The sequence below is a fragment of the Electrona antarctica genome (assembly GCF_951216825.1).
Source record: "Electrona antarctica genome assembly, chromosome: 21".
In the NCBI taxonomy this organism is placed as follows: domain Eukaryota; kingdom Metazoa; phylum Chordata; class Actinopteri; order Myctophiformes; family Myctophidae; genus Electrona; species Electrona antarctica.
Genome location: NC_136802.1, coordinates 40,289,475 through 40,308,231, shown reverse-complemented (window position 1 = coordinate 40,308,231; position 18,757 = coordinate 40,289,475). Strand labels below are relative to the sequence as shown.

The 18,757-nt window shown below is 43.8% G+C and overlaps 1 protein-coding gene across 3 annotated transcripts in view; it reads left to right on the top strand.

The window, feature by feature from the left end:
- Positions 1-18,383, top strand: part of rap1gds1 (RAP1, GTP-GDP dissociation stimulator 1) — a 74,749-nt gene extending 56,366 nt beyond the window's left edge. For all 3 annotated transcript variants that reach the window (XM_079491442.1, XM_079491440.1, XM_079491441.1), the window contains 5 exons: positions 999-1,124; positions 5,885-6,024; positions 7,471-7,597; positions 14,123-14,251; positions 16,565-18,383. In XM_079491442.1, coding sequence (XP_079347568.1) covers positions 999-1,124; positions 5,885-6,024; positions 7,471-7,597; positions 14,123-14,251; positions 16,565-16,692 — 650 coding nt within the window. In that variant the 3' untranslated portion in view covers positions 16,693-18,383. The remainder of the gene's footprint in view (positions 1-998; positions 1,125-5,884; positions 6,025-7,470; positions 7,598-14,122; positions 14,252-16,564) is intronic.
- The last annotated feature ends 374 nt before the right edge of the window (positions 18,384-18,757 follow it).

The following is an 18,757-nucleotide window of genomic DNA, read 5'->3' as shown; positions in this document are numbered from 1 at the left end:
CATTTTTGGGGTCCTTGACATGAAATATTGAGCACCACTGATACAGAAGCATGAGGTATTTCAGAAAACTGTCAGAATTTAGAAGACATTTTTTAAACGTCGACGTTAGGCATAAATGGGTTAAAAATATATAATAATTTTGTCCATTCTGAAAAAAGGCCTATAAACACTGAATTTGAAAAAGCTCTTTTTTCCAAACCTAGGGATGCACCGTTATTGAAATGTTGGCCCGTATCCCAACATCAACATCTTTAACCCATTTTGACCTGAGATCAGATTCTAAAAATGTCTTCTACATCCTGACAGTTTTCTGAAAAAGCTATGTTTCTATGTCAGTGATTCCTCGATTTAAAAAAAAAATAGCAGATCTACAAGCTCATAGCGCGCCACTCGGTGGCGTGCTATGAGCTTGTAGATCTGCTATTTTTCAATAGCTAAAGCATAACATAATGCTAACACCAAAAGGGGTTCCCGCCCCAAAATGGGTTAATGTAGTATTTTTATTTAAAAATGTTCCAACTTGTTGACTTGAAAGCTTCCCCAGAAAACACTGATATAATTTGCAGCCTTCATCATCACAAAAGGCCTTTTCAGGCTTTTTTATTTCCTTTTTCCAACATAATTATTATAAAATAAAATAAAACCGATATATTATTTCGATATCGACCCAATACCGATTTTGCACCCATTTAGGCCTGACGTCGAAATAAAAAAAAAGTCTTCTGAAAGAACATATATTCAAAGACTCGTGCCGCATTTTCACGACTTTTTCAAAAATAGCAGACCTACAAGCTCGTAGTGCGCCACTCGGTGGCGCGCTACGACCTTGTAGATCTGCTATTTTTCAAAAGCTAAAGTATAACATAATGCTTAGTTAAAACACCAAAAGGGGTTCCCGCCCCGGAATGGGATAAGGCCATTATCGGGCCGATTCCGATGTGATGACCGATTAAATTGCCCATTCCCTGATGTTGTTTCCCGTCCCTCTCTCGTCACAGTGGTCAACAAGTCCAAGATGCTGTCCGCCGGCGTGTCGGACGTGGTGCTGAAGTTCCTGCAGTCCGAGATGCCTCCGGTCCAGTTCAAACTGCTGGGCACGCTGCGCATGCTCATAGACACGCAAGGTAATGTCACTGTGCACGTTAGGATTCATGCGCATAGACACACAGGGTAATGTCACTGTGCACGTTAGGATTCATGCGCATAGACACGCAAGGTAATGTTACTGTGCACGTTACGCATGCTCATAGACACGCAAGGTAATGCTACTGTGCACGTTACGCATGCTCATAGACACGCAAGGTAATGTCACTGTGCACGTTATGATTCATTCTCATAGACACGCAAGGTAATGTTACTGTGCACGTTACACATGCATGCTCATAGACACGCAAGGTAATGCTACTGTGCACGTTATGATTCATGCTCATAGACACGCAAGGTAATGTTACTGTGCACGTTACGATTCATGCTCATAGACACGCAAGGTAATGTCACTGTGCACGTTATGATTCATGCTCATAGACACGCAAGGTAATGCTACTGTGCACGTTACGCATGCATGCTCATAGACACGCAAGGTAATGTTACTGTGCACGTTACGCATGCATGCTCATAGACACGCAAGGTAATGTCACTGTGCACGTTATGATTCATGCTCATAGACACGCAAGGTAATGTTACTGTGCACGTTACGCATGCATGCTCATAGACACGCAAGGTAATGTTACTGTGCACGTTACGCATGCATGCTCATAGACACGCAAGGTAATGTTACTGTGCACGTTATGATTCATTCTCATAGACACGCAAGGTAATGTTACTGTGCACGTTACGCATGCTCATAGACACACAAGGTAATGTTACTGTGCACGTTATGATTCATGCTCATAGACACGCAAGGTAATGTTACTGTGCACGTTACGCATGCATGCTCATAGACACGCAAGGTAATGTTGCACGTTACGCATGCATGCTCATAGACACGCAAGGTAATGTCACTGTGCACGTTACGCATGCATGCTCATAGACACGCAAGGTAATGTCACTGTGCACGTTACGCATGCATGCTCATAGACACGCAAGGTAATGTTACTGTGCACGTTATGATTCATGCTCATAGACACGCAAGGTAATGTTACTGTGCACGTTATGATTCATGCTCATAGACACGCAAGGTAATGTTACTGTGCACGTTATGATTCATGCTCATAGACACGCAAGGTAATGCTACTGTGCACGTTACGCATGCATGCTCATAGACACACAAGGTAACTAACTACTGTGCACTTTGATTGATTGATTGAAGAATGTATTAACAGTTTGCAGAATTACAGTACATTTCAAGCACAAACTCAATACAAAGGCTGTTAACTGTGAGTGGACGACCCAATTAAGCATTACACTTGTTTCCAATAGGGTCCACCATGTTCAAATCATCAAAACATTTAGAGACGTACAAATAGACACTTCTATAGACAGAACAGGAATTCATCATAAAGGAGGTAAAAAGGGAAAAGAAAAATATACAGTGAGGGGAAAAAGGGGGGGGCGGGGGGGGGGGGGATTCAGATTTTACGGGGGCCAGTTTCGAATTGCAGCCATCCGTAGGTGCCCTTTGAGAGCGGTTTTGAAGGAGTCAAGGGATTTGCATGTCTTAATGACAGTTGGTAGGGCGTTCCACATTTTGGTGGCATAGGAGCGAAAAGAATTTAGTCCCTTGTTTGTGCCGAATCTGGGTTGTACATGGTTCGTTGCACTCCCTCTGGTGTTGTGGGTGTGGACTTCGTTAACATTAAGGAAGTATCTAGACAGATACATGGGTATCTTGGTGGTGTATCGAATCTTGTGGACCAGACCCATTGCAAGATGCTGTACTCTGTCGTCGACCCTAAGCCATTCCAGCCTGTCGAAGTGGGCAGGGGTGAGGTGGGTTCGGGGGGCGAGGTCAAGTAGGAGCCTGACCAGTTTGTTTTGGGAAGTCTGGAGCCTGGTTTTAAGGGCCTTTGAGGTGCTGTGGTACCAGGAGGTGCATGCATAGTCAAAGAAACCCTGTACGAGGGCCCTTGTTAAGGTCTTCAAGGTGTTTTTGTTGACCAGTGAGGAGATCCTGTAGAGGAATCTTGTTCTATGGTTGACTTTTTTGATTACGTTGGTGGCCATTTTATCACCGGAAAGGTTAGCCTCCAGGATGGAACCTAGGTAGGTAATTTCATCTTTACGTGTGATAACATTGTCACCCACTCTAACCAAGAAGCCATTTGCCTTGCTGAGATTACTAATAGAGCCAAAGAGAATGGATTCAGTTTTTCCCAGGTGTAAAGATAGTTTGTTATCAGCGAGCCAGGTGCAGATTCTACCGAGTTCAGAGCTGAGGGCATTTTCAACCTGCAGTTTGTCCCTGTCCGAGACCAGCAGTGCTGAGTCATCTGCGAACAGGAACAAGTTGCAGTCACAAGCTGAAGTCATGTCGTTTACATATATTAGGAACAGTAGAGGCATGCTTCCTTGTGGAACGCCACAGCTCACTGGGAGGGGGGGGGACAGTGTTCCGTTCACTTCCACCATCTGTTCTCTCCCCTCCAGGTAGGATTGCATCCAGCTCACTGATGTGCTATCGAAACCAATTGCTTTTAGCTTGTTAACCAGTATGGAGTGGTTCACGGTGTCAAAAGCCTTTTGGAGGTCCAGCATGACCATGCCGCAGTATTTGCCAGCGTCCACCTCTTGTTTGATGTGGTCGCTCAAATAGAGAAGGCATGTGTCAGTGGAGTGGGATGTTCTGAAGCCAGATTGGAACTCGTACAATAATTTATTAGTGGCAATATACTTTTCAACCTGTTCATAGACTATTTTTTCCATCACTTTCGAGATGGAACTAAGAATAGAAATAGGGCGGTAGTTGCCGGGGTCTAATTTACTCCCTTTCTTGTGCAAGGGGGTTACTTTGGCCAGTTTGAAATCTTGGGGGACCTGTCCCTGTTTGATGGAGAGGTTTACTATGTGGGTGATGATTGGAGCTATAGAGATGGCTGAGTCTCTGAGAAATTTGGAGGGAATGTTGTCATGGCCTGTGGCCTTGTGGGGTTGGAGGGCACTCAGTTTCTTAATTACCTCATCAGTTGTTACCATAACTAGTTTAAAATCGTCTTTACAAACACCTAGGTTTCTGTAGAAGGTTGTAATGTTCTCTACACCAAAGAGCCCAGAGTGGGAGGGCAGTTTGTTAACCAGCGTTGTTGATATGTTTGTAAAGAAGATATTCAAGTAGTTGGCCACATCAAGGTTGTCAGTGATGAGAGTGTTGTCCGATTTGATGTTTATGTTTGAAAATCTGGTTTTTAGTTTCTGACCATAGCTTAGTTGATTGTTTAGTAGCTTCCAGAGCTCATGAGGATTGTTTTTGTTTTCCTGAGCTTTATCATTAATGAAGTTACTTTTAGCTGATTTGGTCATGGCAGTTACATTGTTTCGTAGCTTGATTCGTTGGGTATTTAGGTTGTTCAAACGAGCTTGGCGAACACTGTCGAAGCGCTTGGCTAGCTTTGACTTGCATTTTAGAAATTCAGAGCATTTTTTGTCTCTGGCTTTCATTGCAGCCAGTATGTCCGAATTCATCCATGGTTCCGAGCGGGTTTTGCCCCTGGTGGTTCTCAAAGGAGCCATGTTGTTCAGTACTGATGTAAATTTGGTTTTGAAGCCAAGCTTCTTCGACAAGTGTGCTTTTAAGCACGTTATGATTCATGCTCATAGACACGCAGGGTATATTTCCCAGGACTTTGTATTAAATCGTTGCAGTCGGCCAGAAACCTCTTATCTCCATATTCTAACTTTTTTGTCTTTTTATTTTCGTAAATTAACTCCTCGAGGTCCACCAGTCGACCTTGAGGCTTAATCAGCCATATTCGCCTGGGCCGTGGCTCAGTGGTCCAGGCACCTTGGCTGGTAATCCAATCTGTCAGTGTGCCGCGGGTTCGACTCCCGATCCCGACGGCCTTTACTGCATGTCATCCTACTGTCTGCCCCTCCATAAAAAAATATAAAATAAAGGCGAAAGCCACAAAAAGAAAACATAAAAAAATATATATATATATATATTCAAAGATTTGTGGCGCATTTTTAAGATTTTTCAAAAATAGGCGCGCTACGAGCTTGTAGATCTGCTATTTTTCAATAGATAAAGTATAACATAATGCTTAGTCAAAACACCAAAAGTCCAGAATGGGTTAAGTAACTTTGACCATAAACGACAGACATGACAAACAAACATGCACCCAACCATACCATCCTGCTAAAATAAAATCCAGATTAGTGAGGAAAACAACTTATCACAAACAAATCGACAAACAACAACCGGAAATGTACCAAAGTTGAAATACAACTTTCATACAACTCTGCATAGTGAGCTTGTAGATCAGCTATTTTTTTTGGCGAAGAGATTATTTAGTGTAACAGAAAAAAGTGGCCCAGTTGCAGTTTGCGCTGCTTGTTTTCTAACAAGACACTTATGGTGTGTGTGTGTGTGTGTGTGTGTGTGTGTGTGTGTGTGTGTGTGTGTGTGTGTGTGTGTGTGTGTGTGTGTGTGTGTGTGTGTGTGTGTGTGTGTGTGTGTGTGTGTGTGTGTGTGTGTGTGTGTGTGTGTGTGTGTGTGTGTGTGTGTGTGTGTGTGTGTGTGTGTGTGTGTGTGTGTGTGTGTGTGTGTGTGTGTGTGTGTGTGTGTGTGTGTGTGTGTGTGTGTGTGTGTGTATTCTGCTGGCACTGGGTCCAGGCATTGGTGGCGGGCGGTATTGAGTGACAGCAGTTCCTTCCAGCGGTGAAATGTCCCTTTAACGTTTCCCCCCCCCCCCCCCCCCCCTCCCTTCTTCTCTGTCTCGTGTGTGTTCAGCCGAGGCGGCGGACCAGCTGGGCACCAACGGGAAGCTGGTGGAGAGGCTGGTGGAGTGGTGTGAAGCCAAAGACCACGCCGGGGTGATGGGAGAGTCCAACAGACTGCTGTCGGCCCTGATCCGACACAGCAAGTCTAAGGTCAGTGTGATGGGAGAGTCCAACAGACTGCTACAGTCTGCAGGGTTCCCATGGTCATGAAATTCCTAGAAATATATATATATATTTTTTAACCCATTTTGACCTGAGATCAGATTCTAAAAATGTCTTCTACATCCTGACAGTTTTCTGAAAAAGCTATGTTTTTCTTCGATTTAAAAAAAAATAGCAGACCTACAAGCTCGTAGCGTGCCACTCGGTGGCACGCTATGAGCTTGTAGATTTTTCAATAGCTAAAGCATAACATAATGCTAACACCAAAAGGGGTTCCCGCCCAAACAATAATAAAATATTTCAGTCCTCGAAAAGGTTTGGAATTGATCAAGGGTCCTGTTTTAGTTGGCTAATGCTTTGTCCTTGTCCTTTCCCAAAACATGTATAACATTAGACACAAGTAAGACGCGCGAACGCGGGAAGGGAACGCTGAGTGTTTTTTTAAGATTTATTTTTTTAAGTTAAGTTTTTTATTACGTTATTTTTTTAGTGTGTGTATGTGTGCGTGCATGTGTGTTTTTTTTTTAATTTTTTTTTTTTAAGTTAAGTTTTTTTTAAGTTAAGTTTTGCGTGTGTGTGTTTTGTGTGTGATACAGCTGCGCCCTCTGGTGGCGGGCGGGTGGTGTTACAGCGTGTCACACACAGACAGACACACAGACATGTTCTGCTAGGTCTCATAGTTACTAGTTAGTGCTCACTGCGTTCGCAAAAAGCAGTTTTTCGCCGAATGGACAGCGTGATTGCAGCCTAATGTGTACCTACCAGTACGTGACAAAAATAAACAGATCTACAAGCTCACCACGTGCTGCAGCAGCGTGACCCATGCCCTTGAATAGGTGGCGTAGCAAAACATTTGGCACGAAATTGGAATGGAATTATACAAGTCTATATTACATGCTTTATTGTTGCTACACTGCCCGTCTTTTGGCATTGCACATACAGTAGGAGTAAGAGACTCATTATTGCACTGAATGATTGTTAGATAGGCCTGGAAATGGTCAGTGGTTCTCAACCTTTTCAGCCAGCAAACCCCTCCATAATAATCTTATTTTAACCCATTTTGACCTGAGATCAGATTCTAAAAATGTCTTCTACATCCTGACAGTTTTCCGAACAAGCTATGTTTCTATGTCAGCCGTTCTTCGATTTTTCAAAAATAGCAGACCTACAAGCTCGTAGCGCGCCACTCGGTGGCGCGCTATGAGCTTGTAGATCTGCTATTTTTCAATAGCTAAAGCATAAAATAATGCTAACACCAAAAGGGGTTCCCGCCCCAAAATGGGTTTACTGGGGACCCCCTACCCTGACAGGCACTGGAATTGTCGAGGCATTACATTTAGTTTGACTCGGTTCCACAGATAAATGTCGTGGAAATGGCACAGCTCGCAATAGCAAGCTGAATGTGAGGCATTGTGTGTGTGTGTTCTTTTACAGGATGTGGTCAGAACGGTCATCCAGGGAGGCGGAGTCAAGCACCTGGTAACCATGGCGACCAGTGAACACATGATCATGCAGAACGAGGCGCTCGTCGCTCTGGGCCTCATCGCCGCTCTGGATCTGGGTGAGGAGAACCGCTCTGCCACCATGACACCTGTTTAAACCTGTTTACACCTGTTTAAACCTGTTTACACCTGTTTAAACCTGTTTAAACCTATTTAAATCAGGATCTGGGTGAGGAGAACCGCTCTGCCACCATGACACCTGTTAACACCTGTTTAAACCTGTTTACACCTGTTTAAACCCGTTTAAACCTGTTTAAATCAGGATCTGGGTGAGGAGAACCGCTCTGCCACCATGACACCTGTTAACACCTGTTTAAACCTGTTTACACCTGTTTAAACCCGTTTAAACCTGTTTAAATCAGGATCTGGGTGAGGAGAACCGCTCTGCCACCATGACACCTGTTAACACCTGTTTAAACCTGTTTACACCTGTTTAAACCCGTTTACACCTGTTTAAATCAGGATCTGGGTGAGGAGAACCGCTCTGCCACCATGACACCTGTTAACACCTGTTTACACCTGTTTACACCTGTTTAACCCATTTTGACCTGAGATCAGATTCTAAAAATGTCTTCTACATCCTGACAGTTTTCTGAAAAAGCTATGTTTCTATGTCAGTCGTTCTTCGATTTTTCAAAAATAGCAGACCTACAAGCTCATAGCGCGCCACTCGGTGGCGCGCTATGAGCTTGTAGATCTGCTATTTTTCAATAGCTAAAGCATAACATGATGCTAACACCAAAAGGGGTTCCCGCCCAAAATGGGTAAAATCAGGATCTGGGTGAGGAGAACCGCTTCAAAAAAATAGCAAAAGTAGCAGATCTACAAGCTCAAAAACGCGTCGCTTCGGATCTGCTACTTTTGATGCTTTGTGTGATGCCTGCTGTAGTACGATAAAAACAAGTAAACGGTGCATTTATATTGTAACTTTATCCAAGGCGCTTTACACAGATTGTGCATTACGTTCACCCATTCACACACACACATTCACAGAACGATATGCAACACACGGCGAGGAACAAGGCACCAACCTGCACATCGGGAGCAATCAGGGGTTCAGAGTCTTGCTCAAGGACACTTCGACACTAACTGTGGGGGAGCCCACAGGGTTCGAACTGGCAACCTTGCTGTTCCCATCCGGTCACTCTACCCCGGAGCGGTCTTGATACCGGAAGGTCGCCAGTTCGAATCAGCGGTCCGACACGTTAAAATTACCACCGCTGAACTGAAGTGCCCTTGAACAAGGCATTGAACCACTACGATGAAATGTTCTATGAGCAGGGCCTGGCTGGAAACAAGTTCTTAGAGCTTAGCCCAGATACCCTGGGTAAATATAGTAATCATTGTCTCCACCAGGCCGAAGGCATGGGGAGAGAGTATGTTTTGCACTCCGTCCGTTCGTCCGTGTGTCCGTCCGTCCGTCCGTCCGTGTGTCCGTCCGTGAACAGCTAATCTCCGGCACTGTTAACCCGGTCGATGCCACATTTTGCACACACACTCCCTGGATGCCAACGATGAACCTCTGCCCCAAATTTTCCAGAACGGCCTGTTATAGCGCCACCAGGAGGCCGCTTTGTGCAAAACAAGTTTTTGGACAGTACACCTACAGATTTTGTCCAAACATCACGCAAATTGGTACACAGTCTCTCTAGAGCCATTCAACCAAACAGAATTTCTCAGACTCCATCCTGATTGGCTAAGATTGGCTTCCAAAGTTCGCAGGAGTGTTCAGTTTCAAACAAAATGCTGCAAATCATGAACACATCGTGTGATTTCCGTGAAATTGCGCACGCACATTCCCACTAGGCCGAGGAAGAAATGCCACGTGAACATTTTCAACTCAGCCTCATGGTGGCGCTATAACTGGCCGAAAAGTGTTTTTACCTCCAACTGCACGGATTTGTGGATATCTTTGTATGCCAACTCCCTAGAGGCCAAGGAAAAACCTTTGCCTGGAATTTTTCACATCTGCTCTTTATAGCGCCACCAGGAGGCCGACATATGTAAAACACATTTTCTAATATTACTCCTTCAGATGTTATCCAAATTTCACGCAAATCGGTACACATGCTCTCCATAGTCATGTAATCCACCTTCATTGCCTACGATTGGCTTCTAAACTTTTCAGGAGTAGCCCGCTTGGTACCCGTTTTGTACAAATCGCCACAACTACTCAACGCAGCGTCCGATTTCGGTGAAACTGTGCTGCATATTCCCACTAGGCTGAGGAAAAAAATGCCACTTGACAGTTTTCAAATCAGCCTCATGGTGGCGCTACAACAGGCTGAGCTGTGTCTCACACACACACACACACACACACACACACACACACACACACACACACACACACACAAAACATGATTATATTACTCCTAAACATTTTGCCAAACATCACACACACTCCTATCCTCCTGGTGGAGACCTGTGCCCAGAAGGGCACTTTTTCTAGTTTAATTTCATTTCCCCAAGTAGGATTTTCATTTACAAAAAAAATGCTAAAAGTTCAAATATGCCCGACAGCAACCACATAATCTTTTACTGGTCTATGTTTTCACACTACCTGAGAAAAAAGATGTCAGCACAGGCAGCTGTTTCTCAGACGGTGTTGTTCTCGTCGACTAAAACTATGACGGAAAATGTTCGTCGACTACCTTTTTTACACTTAACTGACGAAAACTAAATGGAAACTACATGAAAACTAAGCTGTGATGACTAAAACTGAGACTAAATGTACTGACGATTTCGTCAACAAATAAAAACTAGACTAAAATGTTAGGAAGGGACTAGTGGACAAGAGATTCAGTATAAGTCATTTTACACTTGGTTGCATGCTGAAAATAGCAGATCTACAAGCTCACAACGCGTCGCGCTGCGACGCGTTGTGGGCTTGTAGATCGGCTATTTTCAGCAAGTGAAAAAAAACAGCCATTACGACGACATCAAGGCCCTCCGAAACACATTTTGTTCGACTAAATCAACTGTAGATTTAGTCGACTAAAATCTTATGATATTTAGTCGACTAGAACTAGACTAACACTAAGACATTCCAGGTGACTAAAACGTGACTGCTCAAGAGACTATGACTAAAACAAAAATCAAAACTTGCTGCCAAAAACAACACTGTTCTCAGAGTAATCTTTATTATTAACCCTTGAACTCCCGTTGACGGATTTGACGGAATTAATCAATAAATCCAGACCTCCCGTTGACGGAATTGACGGGCTGTCAATCGGGAGCCTAATCGGGACCTTAATGTAGCAAAATTTAGCATGTTTTGGCTAATTTGGCTAACGGCCGATGTAATGTTCCTAAAACCGGCCGAAATCCGCGCGTGCATGGTCGATCACGCACGCGCATGATCGCGCATGCATCGCTGCGTAAAATGCGATGTTTCGGGCTTGATTAGAGCTTAATTTGACTTAGTTATGAAAAATACGATGATAGCTTAGCATTCCGGACATCTGATGTTGTTGCACAGTAGCAAAGATACTACCGGATATTTTGATCCAAACCGGAAGTGGTCATCGTTCACTCGCTCCCTTTGGTCAGAATCGGCACAATGGTGACGTTACCGCCACCATCAGGACTGATTGTCCCAATACTATAGTCTTGCCCCGTCAAAATGAGATATAGTGTGTAAATCGCGGATTTTTCTTTTGGCATTAAAATGATGAATTAAAAATATGAATATATGTCACAAAAGGGCTGCTATTGGGGGTGGCACCCCAAGGGTATTAAGGAGGGCAGAACAAAGAATACTAGTTACTACTTTAGTATTCACACAAACCTTTTGAAGAAGCTCCCGTCCGTTATCGTCAGTTCCGTGTCATGACAATCCGACTTTCAAATGGTGCGATGGTTTGTTAAGACACCTTAGAAGCCCGGAACTATTTAATCCATTTCATCCAGGGTGCCCATCATTTGTAGCGCACGGACCACTTTTACCGGCGCACCGGAAGCTGGTGTGCATGTCTGTGTAGCAGCTAACAATAGCCACACCACGATCGAGTCGATCGACAACAACGGGAGGTAAGAATAAATCTATCGCGACTAGCGACTGGACCGCTGAGCGCCGTCTAACACAGGATCTTTTTTCAGAATTAGACGGGATGATTTAGATCGGGAGTTATGATCGTTTTAAGATTTTAGTTTTCGTCAGCTAAACAGGCAGGGGAGATTTTCGATGACGTGTCACTTTTTGACACGTCATCGGATCGGGCAACAAGCGCTCCAAGGCTCTAGAGCGATGCGAACGGTTTTGTTTTCATTAATCTCCATCTTGTTTATTAATCTCCGTGTTGGGCACTTGACCGTGACCTTGAACTTGGACGAAGAACTCCGACTTGGACACTTAAGGTGTTAATAGTGTTCGATAACAACCAGCGAGGAACAGGGAAGCACAGGGGCGGAGCCAATGCCTCGGTTTCCCAGAAGCAAGCCCAGTGACTCATCGATTTCAGCTTGCATCATCCCAACGCGTCACCCGCGTCCACCATCTCCAAGGAAAACCCTGCAAGTCTTAAAAGTTATCAAAACATATAAAACAAAAGACGGATTTAGCGTGTTCAGCAGGGAAAGACGATGGGGGAAAAAAAGACTGATTTAGTGTGTTCCGCAGGGAAACTGTAAACCCATTTTGACCTGAGATCAAATGACCTGAGATCTCAAAGATCTCTATATCAGCAAAATGCATTATTGAGGGACATTAACCCATTGTGGGCGGGAACCCCTATTGGTGTTAGCATTATGTTATGCTTTAGCTATTGAAAAATAGCAGATCTACAAGCTCATAGCGCTGACATAGAAAACATTTTCAGAAAACTGTCAGGATGTACGTAGAAGACATTTTTAGAATCTGATCTCAGGTCAAAATGGGTTAAGATACTCAGATTAAAAAAACCCCCAAAAAGAAACCCAAAAAAACCAAAACGCTGCTTATCGACTAACCATCGATTGATCGATAAGATTATCAAAATGTATTAACGATCAATTAATCAATGAATTCCCATCCCTAATATGGAGATGAGAGGTTTAATTCTGCCCAACGACATCCATTTCCAGAGAAATGAGGTCACCCTCCCTTCCTTCCTTGCTTCCTTCACGGAGATTATTTTCTGCAGTGGCGTGCACAGATAGACACTAGGGGGTGCTAGAGCACCCCCTGCCCTTTTGGCAATGTGCCCTTTTGAAAAAAAAAATGAACTTTTATTTTTTTTTTATTTTTTTCAAAAATAGCAGACCTACAAGCTCATAGCGCGCCACTCGGTGGCGCGCTATGAGCTTGTAGATCTGCTATTTTTCAATAGCTAAAGCATAACATAATGCTAACACCAAAAGGGGTTCCCGCCCAAAATGGATTAAGGCAACCGGCCGGTTCCACGCGCTGCACAAGGTGCCCTTTTTTAACTTGAGCACCTGCCCCTCTAAATGTCTGTGCACGCCACTGAAGAGCAGAGCTCTCATCTCAATATGACACACAAGTACCAATCTGTAAGGTCCCCCAGGTGGATATGTGACTAACTAATGACACTTGTAATTTGTTAATTAAGATTAATCGTAGTTTAATCATTTCTGTGGCTCGACGTGCACGTTCTTGTGGCTGTTAAAAAAACCCTACAGTCTGCTGGGGGAAAAAAAGGACATTGTATCTCAGAGTTCATTGGTACGCCAGATTCGGTGACTTAAAGGCGCATTCCACTCATTTTCAACGTTTTTTCATCGAGATGTGATTCACTATGTTAATGATATTTTTTTCAGACCTCCAGTTCTAGGAAACACAGAATGGGGGGGACTCTTTTTATTATTTCCACACAATAGCTCTAAGGTATATTAACCCATTTAGGCCTGACCTCAAAATTAAAAAAAATCTTCTAAATCCTCCAGTTTTCTGAAATAAATATTTTCACGATTTTTCAAAAATAGCAGACCTACAAGCTCGTAGCGCGCCACTCGGTGGCGTGCTATGAGCTTGTAGATCTGCTATTTTTTCAATAGCTAAATTATAACATAATGTTTAAAACACCAAAAGGGGTTCCCGCCCCAAAATGGTTTAATGACATGTTGAAAATGAGTGGAATGCCCCTTTAACAAATTCTGGGAGACTTTCGGCAAGGCAAGGGCACTTTTATTTGTGTAGTTAGTACATTTCAATGACGAGGCAATGCACAGAACATCGAGCACAGGTGACACGATTATACAATGACATCAGGATGCATGAACCAGCTCAGTAGACTCTCTGCCTCTCTCTCTCTCTCTCTCTGGTCATGAGAACTTTGGTTCTAGAACTGATTCTTGGAACCTTTTGTGCATTCACGGAACCAGCGACCATTTTTTGGGTTCCAGTTCTGAACCAACTTTTAGGGTGCTGAAGCAATTCATTTTTCAGTGGAAACATAAATATAACTGGTTCAATGTCAGGCAGGAACAGGAACGGAACCGGTTCAACCGCGGTGGAAAAGGGGCCTCTGTCTTTGTACTCGCAGCAGAGAAGGACTTAATGCATTCGTTTTCTGAAACGCTACTTGCTCTCTCTCTCTCTATCTCTCTCTCTCTCCCTCTCTCTCTCTCTGTCTGTGTCGTTGCAGTTGCAGCAGAGAAGGACTTTGTGGGGTCCAGTCTGGTCCCCGTGCTTCACAAACTGCTGTCGGACGAGAGAAGCGCTCCGGAGATCAAGTACAACTCCATGATCCTCGTCTGTTCTGTCATGGGATCAGGTGAGCCATACTGTACTGTTCATTACATTCTATGATTGATTGATTGATGGGCTGTTCTGATCGTGCCACTGATTGCGGTAAAGCACAGCCTCTCGTACAATATTGCATACCTGTAAATAGCAAGCCCGTTCCTCTCCTGTTGTCTCCTCGGAACCAATCATAACAAACCCCTTCCCCTCACTTGCCATAGCTCTTGCCCTAGCCTCGACGACCTTACGGGCGTATGCAAAGGCTCAACTAGATAGCATTTCATGTAGACATACTCTATAGTGTATACTAGGCATGTAACGATTCACTCAACTCACGGTACGATTCGTATCACGATATGAGGTTCACGATACGATTTTTCACGATCGATATTTTTTCAAAAAATATATATATTTTAATGACCGTTTTTTTAATTTTATATAATGTATCTTCCCCCCTGAGATTTTTTTATTTAACTACATTGCAAAAAATTAGCATTACTTTTGACAGTGCAGAAACATAATTGCCTTCCTCGATGAGTATCAACGACCATCATCACCTGGGCACAGTCACAGACACACACAGCTCCCCTCTACAGTGCTCTACTACTAAAAGTGACTATCATTTCTCTCCAAAAGCACTTGAATATGATGGATTTTTTATTTATTTTTGTTTTTGAAAAATCGATTTTTTTATTTCAATTAATCAATTCATATCGTCGGGATTAATATCGATGTACGATATATCGTTACATGCCTAGTGTATACTCATAGTTTCATTGTACAGATATTCTACTGTTAGACGGATGTTAGGTTCTTAGCTTACTTATATTCCTTGATGACTATTTCTTTACTATTTGATGTGTTACCATGCGTTGTTCTTGCTTACTGTACAGTCGCTCTGGATTAACCCATTCTGGGCGGGAACCCCATTTGGTGTTGTAAACATTGTGTTATGATTTAGCTATTGAAAAATAGCAGATCTACAAGCTCATAGCGCGCCACCGAGTGGCGCGCTACGAGCTTGTAGGTCTGCTATTTTTGAAAAATCGTGAAAATGTAGTGCAAAGCTTTCAATTATATTCTTTCAGAGCCAACGTTTTTAACTCAAATGTGCTTCTGGGAGGTCCCTGGAACAACATATTTTCCGATATTTTTGGGGGTCCTTGACATGAAACTGTTTGAGAACCACTGCTATAGAAACATGAGTTTTTTTCAGAAAATTGTCATGATTTAGAAGTAGACATTTTTTTAAATTTCGACGTCGGGCCTAAATGGGTTAAGAGCGTCTGCTAGATGCCTAAATTGTAAATTGTCTCCTGACATCAGAGCCTCTGAGCAGAGAGGTCCAGTGCCTGGGACTTATGGGCGGCTGTGGCTCAGGAGGTAGAGCAGGTCGTCCAATGATCCCTGGGTCGGCGGTTCGAATCCCGGCTCCTCCTGTCCACATGTCGAAGTGTCCTTGGGCAAGACACTGAACCCTACATTGCCTCCAATGAGTCGGTCGGTGTGAGCTCGCCACCATTGGTGTGTGAATGTGGGAAGTGAGGACGCTGGCGTCGACTGTTCGCCGCTTCATGTATGAATGAATGAACCATTGTAAAGCGCTTTGAGCACTTGGAAAAGCGCTATAAAAATGCAATTCATTATTATTATTATCCACATGGTCACCAAGCTGTAGAACCAATGTAATTAGGGACATTTTGCGAAATCTACCACTACCTTTCTTCACAAATGTGTAAGGTACTAATTGGCCATAGCCGTCATCACCAATGTGATGAGGTCATCACATTTGGAAAAAGTGGCATAAAATAAGTGGCGTTTTTAGCCGAAGGAGTGTTTTTTCGTGCAAAACAAATGCTTGCAATGGATTCGGAATCATGAAAAAAAAAAAACTAGTTTGACACGTCACATGCTACTAGAAGCTGAATTAAATGTTGTACATTTTGGTTGTTAATGGTACCCCAACTTTCACAATGTTTCCCAAGGGAGTTGGCCTGGGAACAAAATCGAGAGGTGATAGTAGACACCTTTTTTATAAACACATTTGTGATTAACCCATTTTGGGCGGGAACCCCTTTTGGTGTTGGCATTATGTTATGCTTTAGCTATTGAAAAATAGCAGATCTACAAGCTCATAGCGCGCCACCGAGTGGCGCGCTACGAGCTCGTAGGTCTGCTATTTTTGAAAAATCGAAAGAACCACTGACATAGAAACATAGCTTTTTCATGAAAGCTGTCAGGACGTAGAAGACATTTTTAGCATTTATTTTGCAGATTTGCCACGAATGTCGCTAACTCTCCCTAACTAACCATAACATCCTCTCCCTGTTGTCTCCTCGCGCAGAACCCCTGAGCAGAGAGGTCCAGGGCCTGGCGTTCATAGACGTGGTGTCCAGGCTGCGGGCGCACGACAACAAGACGGTGTCTCACCAGGCGTCGCTGACGGAGCAGCGGCTCACCGCCCAAAGCTAAATGACTCTGACCCCCACCTCCACCAACCCCCCCCACCCCCACCTCCACCCCCAATGCTTAGGGCTGTCACGGTTATTACATGATCACCTAATCGCTGTGTTTTTGAGATAATCGCAATTATTTTTGCGTGATCGTCAATCGTTTGCCACGTTGAAAAATGACTGCTTTTTCAAGCAGATCAGCTACTTCCGCTATATTGTAACGATTTTTCAAAAATAGCAGACCTACAAGCTCGTAGCGCGCCACTCGGTGGCGCGCTATGAGCTTGTAGATCTGCTGTTTTTCAATAGCTAAATTATATCATAATGTTTAAAACATCAAAAGGGGTTCCCGCCGCAAAATGGGTTAAGTTATCTGTCATATCTGCCCCCCCCCTGTGCAATTTGTGATTACGAAGCGGGTAAACGGAAATACAAATTGTAACATTCCAATTATGTTCAATGCAAAACACAACAAAACGCAATTAGATCGTTAATCGCAACTATTCGTGTGACAATGAATGGTCGGTTCCATGTGTAACGGTGACAGCCCTACCCATGCCCCCCTGCACCACCCCCACCTCTCTGCCACGCCGTGCCCGCCAACCATCGTCATGTGCCAAGGTATCCCCCCCCACCCCTCGCCCACTTCAACTGCCAGCTGGCCCGGGCGGACGGTTGTTTTCTTATTTTATTTGTTGTCCCGTCCCGTCCTTTCGAGCCCCGAGCACACCCCCCTACCCAACCCCCTCCTCCCCTCCACACCACCGACCAAAAACCCTGTTTATTATCCTACCAACCCCCCCCCCCCCCCCAAAAAAAGAAAACCATTACCACTGGGGGTGTAACGATAACATTTTAACTCATTGACCACCACTGAAACCCTAGACCATAGACGCGCTCTTTCACTTTGAGAAACAAGGCCGTTTTCCCGTCCCCCAAAAAACACTTACAAACGATACAGTTGTTGCCGTTTACATATCGATATACTTTGTTTTCTTGAAAGTATATATTCCCTGGCTCTACTAGCGCCACGGTAAAAAAAAAAAGAAGAAAAAAAGGCGTGGCCTGTAGGTTGACGTTACCATATAAGTGCGCATCGCTGTTTGATGACGTTGCGTAGAGTGGTCCTAATGAGCGAAAAAGAGGTGGCTGAAATGTGCCTGAATAATGCGTTTTTATATTAACTGTACAATATGTGAAGACATTGAGGGCGGGATAATAAGCCTATAGTTTATGATTAGTCCTGGGGGAACGTTGGGAGGCGAGTGGAGCTATTCCGATTCTGGCAGTGGGATAAAAAAATGTTTTTTTTCAATGCAGTTACTATATCGTTACATCCCTAATTACCACCAACAGCCCCCCCCCCCCTCCCTCCCCCCAACCCTGTGCATGCCCCCCCCCCCCCCCCCCGTCTCTATGGCGAACACAAGGCGCCGTGGAGTAGACAAAACGTCAACCGCAATAGATAAAGAACACGACGACTCTCTTTTTAATGACCATAGCTGTGATGATGACGAGGAGGAGGAGGAGGAGGATGATGATGATAATGCCACCGAACGAATAGCCCGCCAGTAAAAAAAAAAAAAAAAAAAAACACAAACAAAAAAAAGTACAAACACAAAAAACAATCTTGTTGTGTGTGTGCAGAAGGTTTTTTTTTTGTCTTCTTTTTATTTAAAAATGTAATAATAATAATAATAATAATAATAATAATGATAAATGAAAAAAAAAAAAAAAGCCATTCATCATGACGTGACCAATCGTGTCTCCATGTAGCTTGGATATCAGTTGACTTGAAAAAAAAACGTGCATGTTTTCGTCCTGTTTGACGATGTGTCGGTGTTCATGTTCATAATACCGCCACCCTACCTCCTACCTAGCCCTCCCCCCCCCACCGCCATCCTCTCTTTCTCGCGTACTCTGAAGTACTGAGCCCCCCCCCCCTCTCCCATCTGCTTACTCTAAGATATGTCTTTATTTGTTTGTTTGTTTTCTACACTTTGCCTTTCGGGGGTCTCAAACTCTTTTGATTTTAATGACTATTTTATTTCCGACGTCGCTACTCAAGACGCACACATTTGTTG